This window comes from Nematolebias whitei, chromosome 18, assembly GCF_014905685.2.
Source record: "Nematolebias whitei isolate Nwh7 chromosome 18, NemWhi1, whole genome shotgun sequence".
Classification (NCBI taxonomy): Eukaryota; Metazoa; Chordata; class Actinopteri; order Cyprinodontiformes; family Rivulidae; genus Nematolebias; species Nematolebias whitei.
Window position 1 is genome coordinate 2277890 of NC_056515.1, and position 6337 is coordinate 2284226.

The 6337-nt window shown below is 43.0% G+C and overlaps 1 protein-coding gene across 1 annotated transcript in view; it reads right to left on the reverse strand.

Moving 5' to 3' along the window:
• pkn3 (protein kinase N3) overlaps window positions 1-1150 on the reverse strand; it is a 25931-nt gene extending 24781 nt beyond the window's left edge. Inside the window, exon 1 of the mRNA XM_037692164.1 lies at window positions 1042-1150. Coding sequence (XP_037548092.1) covers window positions 1042-1069 — 28 coding nt within the window. The 5' untranslated portion in view covers window positions 1070-1150. The remainder of the gene's footprint in view (window positions 1-1041) is intronic.
• Window positions 1151-6337: the final 5187 nt, after the last annotated feature.

The following is a 6337-nucleotide window of genomic DNA, read 5'->3' on the forward strand; positions in this document are numbered from 1 at the left end:
CATCATCCAACAAACCAACCATCATCCAACCAGCAACTATCCAACCATTCATAATCCAACCAACCATATCATCCAATCAACCAGCAACCAACCATCATCCAACCATCATACATCATCCAGCAACTATCTAATCATCACCCAACCAACCATCATACAGCAATACATCCTTCAACCATCCAATCATCTATATATCATCCAATCAACCATCAACCAACCATCATCCAACAACCATTCGTCAATCCAACTTTCATCCAACTATCGACCAACCAACCATCATCTACCAGCCATATCCATCAACCATCCAACCATCAATCAACCAACCATCAGCCAACCATTCATCATCCAACAAACCAACCATCATCCAGTCAACCAACCAGCAACTATCCAATCATTCATTATCCAACCAACCATATCACCCAATCAACCAGCAACCAACCATCATCCATTATCCGTCAACTATCCAACCATTATCCAACCATCATTCAACCAACCATTATCTAAGCAGCCATAATCAACCATCAACCACCCAACTAACCATCATCCAGCCATTAACTATCCAACAATCAACCAACCAATCATCAACTATCAACCAACCATTCATCATCCCAAAAAACCAACCATCATCCACCCTCTTCTGTGTACCCGAGGTCAAGTTGGTAGACAAAAAGCTGATGTGTGAAACCCAAACATGTTTCCCCTGGACCATTGTTCCACTGTTTTAGACACGGTTTACCTCAGACTGCTGAACCTCTGCCCAATTTTACAACTAAAAGTCTGTTCATCCCCAGCCCCCTGACTAAGCTGATGATACTTAACATCATTAGTTACTAAATGTTCCTCTAGCTGGTTCTGATTCAGACCTCTGACTGTTGCAGACTGTTGTTGGAACATCTTTAAACAGATGTGTTGCTGATATCAGTTTAGAAATTACCTGGTTTGGTCTAAAAAATGGAACAATTTCTTATTTTCAACATTGATATGGTTCTGACCTACCCCTGGTTCTGTCCCTAGACCTACATGTGGTTCAGTCCCTGAACCTACCCGTGGTTCCAACCCTGCTCGGGGCCATGGACTGAGCGTTCAGCTCCTGCAGCTTCTGGTGCAGCGTGTCCAGTTTGCGGGCGGAGGCCTTGAGTTGACCTTCGACCTCTGTGGCGCTCCTTCGGTTGGTGACGGCGCCCCGCAGCCTCTCGGCCGCCTCTTTGATTTTCAGCTCTCTTTGGATCTCCTGTTTGAGTGACGCCCGGGCGTTCTCCAGACGCTGCTGGAAGTCCGGGTCCAGGATGTCTGTCTGGTTCAGGTTCAGATTCAGGTTCTGCAGTCTGGTGCTCTGCGGGTCAGAGAGGAGCAGACGGTTTTGATCAGAAAAACATCAGAACCGATTATGGATCAGTCTGAGATTCATTTAAAAAGGAAAATAAATTAATTTGGCCTAAATTCACAAAAAATAAATAAAATAATAATAATAAAATAAAACAGTTAAATCCTGAGGAATCAAAACTAAAAGGAGATAAACAAGCTTATTATTATTTTTTATACCTATTCATGTTTGAAACCAGCCACTAGGGAGCACAAGCCAGTGTATCTCTTGTGCCGGTCCCAAGCCCGGGTAAATGGTGAGGGTTGTGTCAGGAAGGGCATCCGACATAAAACACTTGTGACATAACTATAATAAAGTCCATACTCAATAATCCAGGTATACAATCCAACATTTTTCAGAAAAATGTTGGATTGTATACCTGGATTATTGAGTATGGACTTTGTTGTTTTCAACCAGTTTGACACGACTGTCAACAAGGAAGAGGGCTGGCAACGGAGGAGGGGGCGTACCAAAAAGACCATCTTATCACAAGCAGAACTGGTTTGTTCCACTTTGGAGTAAGCTGTTGGGGGAAGAATCAGTTTTGTTGTGTGTTTCCTTGACTGATGAAGTCTTCTGGACCGAAGGCGAAACGTTTCAGCACAAAAAAAGAAACTGTCCAGATGACCTGACTGAAAAATGTTGGACAAAACCATAATGCGAGTTCATCAAAGTAAAACCATATCGGATCAGTCGAGGCCCAGGTTAACAACAACCACCACCAGTGCTGTTGACAAACAGGATGCCAGCGGAAATTGTGCTACTGTTCGGCAAAGACCACCATGAGGGAAATTTGTCAGGAGACAGAGGGAGAAGAGAAATGTCAAGAATGTAGGACTGAGGGTTGCAACTCTAAATGTGGGGACAGTGACAGGCAAAGGTAGATAACTGGCTGACATGATGCAGAGAAGGAAGGTAGATGTTTTATGTGTCCAATAGATTAAGTGGAAGGGCAGCAAGGCTCGCAGCATTGGAGCAGGGTTCAAACTGGTGTGGATAGAAAGAGAAATGGAGTAGGGGTGGTACTGAAGGAGGAGTTGGCAAAGAATGTAGTAGAGGTGAAACGAGTGTCAGATAGGGTGATGTGTCTGAAGGTAGAAGTAGAAGGTCTGATGTTAAATGTTGTCAGTGGTTATCAAGGGTGTCAGAAGCATCTAAAAAAAGTGTTCACCAGTGAACAAAAAGCAGCATTTCACCAAGATTTCCTTTAATTCCACACATTTAAAACATGTTTCTCACCAAGTTTGTGTAAATTCATCTGTGGGTTTAAAGACATTTTAACTTTAATACAGAGCGTCAGGTCGGCACTATTTGTGTTTATAGAGAAATAAAAAACATCACCACTGGACTTTTTACTTGTGTTCAACACGACTCATCTAAATGATGTTTGTCATGAAGCTTGAGGACAATAAGGTGTGGGGGTTTAAAGACATTTCAACTTTAATGCACCTGAACACACAGCGTCTCTTACACCTGCAGCGTCTTACAGCATCACACTTACTGCTAAGCTAAAGATGCTACAGACGTACTTCTCTCCTCCTAACATGAATATATGATCAACCCCCCGGTCAACAACTGCCTGCAAAAAGGTAGCTAAACTGGCGAGCGAGTAACACAGAGGTGTCGCCATCTCCTCCACCTGTGCGCGTTTTCTGCTGAAGCAGAAGGAGACGCACAGAAACACTGCAGGTGTTACACCATATTCTGTGACCACCGTATATTGTGACAGTGGAAACAGGCTGTTGTGTTTAGAGTTGGCGGTAACCAGGAAAACCTGGAGTGGAGTTTTAATGGTTTGAGTATTCTCCTATTAATCAAGTGGAATGGATTTGTTCATGAAGAAAGAGAAACTGCGCTGCCTGAACTAATGTTTCATAGTATAAGTGTGTGTGTGTGTGTGTGTGGGGGGGGGGGGGGGGGGTTCCAAATGAACGTTTTTGGAATGTGGGAGGGACTTGTCCCCTTCACATATAATGGTTGCGACGTCTATGGTGGTTATGCTCCACAGGTTGGATGTGATGTGGAGGAGAAAGATACATTTTGTAAAGATCTGGATGAAGTGACGGAGAGTATTCCCAGGGAGGAGAGAGTGGTGATAGGAGCAGACCTGAATGGACATGATGGTGAAGGAAACAGGGAATGAGGAAGTGATGGGTAGGTTTGGTGTCAAGGAAAGAAACCAGGAAGGACAGATGGTGGTGGATTTTGCCAAGAGAATGGAAATGGCTATAGTCAATACCTATTTCCAAAAGAGGGAGGAACATAGAGTGACCTATAAGAGCGGAGGAAGGAGTACGCAGGTCGACTACATTATGTGTAGAAGAGGAAACCTGAGGGAGACTGTAAGGTTGTGGCAGGGGAGAGTGTGGCCAGACAGCATCAGATGGTTGTGTGTAGAATGACTGTTGTTGTGAAGAAGAGAAAAAGGGTCAAATCAGAGAAGACGACCAAATGGTGGAAGATGAAGAAGGAAGAATGTTGTGATAAATTCAGAGAGGAGCTGTTAAAGGCTCTGGGTGGTAAGAAAGAGCTTCCAGATGACTGGACTACTACAGCAACAGTAATTAGAGAGACAGGTAGGAAGGTACTTGGTGTGTCATCTGGACAGAGAATGGATGATAAGGAAACCTGGTGGTGGAATAGTGAAGTGCAGGAAGATGTTCAAAGAAAGAGATTAGTCAAGAAGAAATATGACAGAGAGAGGACTGAAGAGAGGAGACAGGAAGATAAGGAGATGGGACGTAGAGCAAAGAGGGAGGTAGCGAAGGCAAAGCAGAGGGCGTATGATGAGTTGTATGAGAGGCTGGACACTAAAGAGGGAGAGAACGACTTGTACCGATTGGCGAGATGGAAGGATCAGGCTGGAAAGGATGTGCAGCAGGTTAGGATTGTTAAATATAGGAATGGTAATGTTCTAACAAGTGAGGAGAGTGTGACGGGAAAATGGGAGGAAGACTTTGAGGAGCTGATGAACGAAGAGAATGAAAGAGAAAGAAGAATAGAGGTCATAGAAACTGTGGAACTGGAAAGCTCTGAAAAGAATGAAGAAGGGGAAGGCAGTGGGACCTGATGACCAGTGGAGGTTTGGAAATGTCTTGGAGAGATGGCAGTGAGGTTTTTGACTCAAACATTCAATGACATATCTGAGGATGAGAAAATGCCTCAGGAATGGAGAAGAAGTGTGCTGGTGCCCATTTTTAAAGAACAAGGGTGATGTGCAGAGTTGTAGCAACTAGTGTTGTAGTACTCCAGACCGGTCTTGGTCTTGAGACCGGTCTCAAGACCACTTTTTGATGATCTTGTCTCGGACTCGACCGCATCTGGTCTTGGTCTTGTCTCAGTCTCGGACATTGAGGACTCTGGATTTTATTTCAAGACCAGTCAAGACCACAACTGTGGAAATATCACTAAGTTGCCAGAATATTGTCCAGTTTGTCCAGCTTTACTTTTATTGGATGAAAAATGTACTGATTCAAATCCAAGCGATAACGTGACTCAATGCTAAATACATGTTTTTGTTACTGCATGCCCACCCCCTTTCACTTGCACGAGGTTCTGTACTAACAGAACAATACAGACAACAGAACGTAACGTCGCAACCAGGGGTGAAAGTAAGACGGTACGGTCCGGTACTGCGTACCACTAAAAGATTTTGCACCGGTACGCAGTACCTGGAAGAGAGGGGAGCATCTGTCCGCTGTAAAGCCTCATTCAGAACCAGTCACGGCTGCACTTTGGGTCAGAATAGATTCACTAGCAATAAGCAGTCTAAAACACGACTTAATCAGTTAATAAAAAGCTTTTTTCTCTCATTTTAAATAGTTTCTGAACTGTCCGTGCTCTGCTGGAGCCTCAATTCTCTACGGCGGTGAAGTTAGTTTTACGTTTGACATTTGAGCTCAATTTCGGTCAGCTGCGCTCAGTCTGTCCCTCCAACGAGACTTAATGGTTCGCTTAGGGACTGTCAACAAATTACCGAACCAAACACTCTTCAGAAACAGAAATTAATATAGTTTACATCATTTGACGCACTGACATAAAACTAATGTTAAACTACTCTAACAGACCTGACACACAAGACGCCATCATGTATTTCTCATTTTAAAGCATTTTCTAATTAGTTTTTGAGCGAAAACCATGATTTTTTTTAAATAAATAAATAATGTAAAATTGTAACATGCTTTAAAATGAGAAATGCATGATGGTGTCTTGTGTGTCAGGTCTAGTAGAGTAGTTTAACATTAGTTCTGCGTCAGTGGGTCACATGACATGAAAATTATTGTGCAAAAACCACTGATTGTCTGATTTCTTAATGTAGGTTTAAAAATGTTTAAAAGCTGATACATTCATTCAAAAGCAAACAAAATTGCAATATGCAACTTTTATATAAAAATATTTTTATAAAAGTTACACATGTTTTTTACATATTGGTTAAAACTGTCACTGTGTCATAACAGTATAAGACAGATAATCTGTGAAAAGATTGAGCTCAAAGACTTGAGGTCTTGGTCTTGACTTGTCTTGGACTCCAAAAAGTCTTGGTCTTGTCTCGGTACACTCTGGTCTTGGTACACTCTGGTCTTGGTCTTGACTTGGTCTCAGGTTAGGTGGTCTTGACTACAACACTTCTAGCAACTACAGGGGAATTAAGTTGATGAGCCACACGAAGAAGATCTGGGAGAGAGTTGTGGAAGCAAGACTTAGACAAGAGGCGACTATCTATGAGCATCAGTATGGTTTCATGCTGAGAAAGAGCACCACAGATGTCATTGTTTCTTTGAGGATGATGATGGAGAAGTACAGAGATGGTCAGAAAGAACTCCATTGTGTCTTTGTGGATTTAGAAAAAGCATCTGACAGAGTGCCGAGGGAGGAGGTGTGGTGTTACATGAGGAAATCTGGAGTGACAGAGAAGTATGTTAGACTGGTACAGGACATGTATGAGGACAGCAGGACATGTATGAGGACAGCAGGACA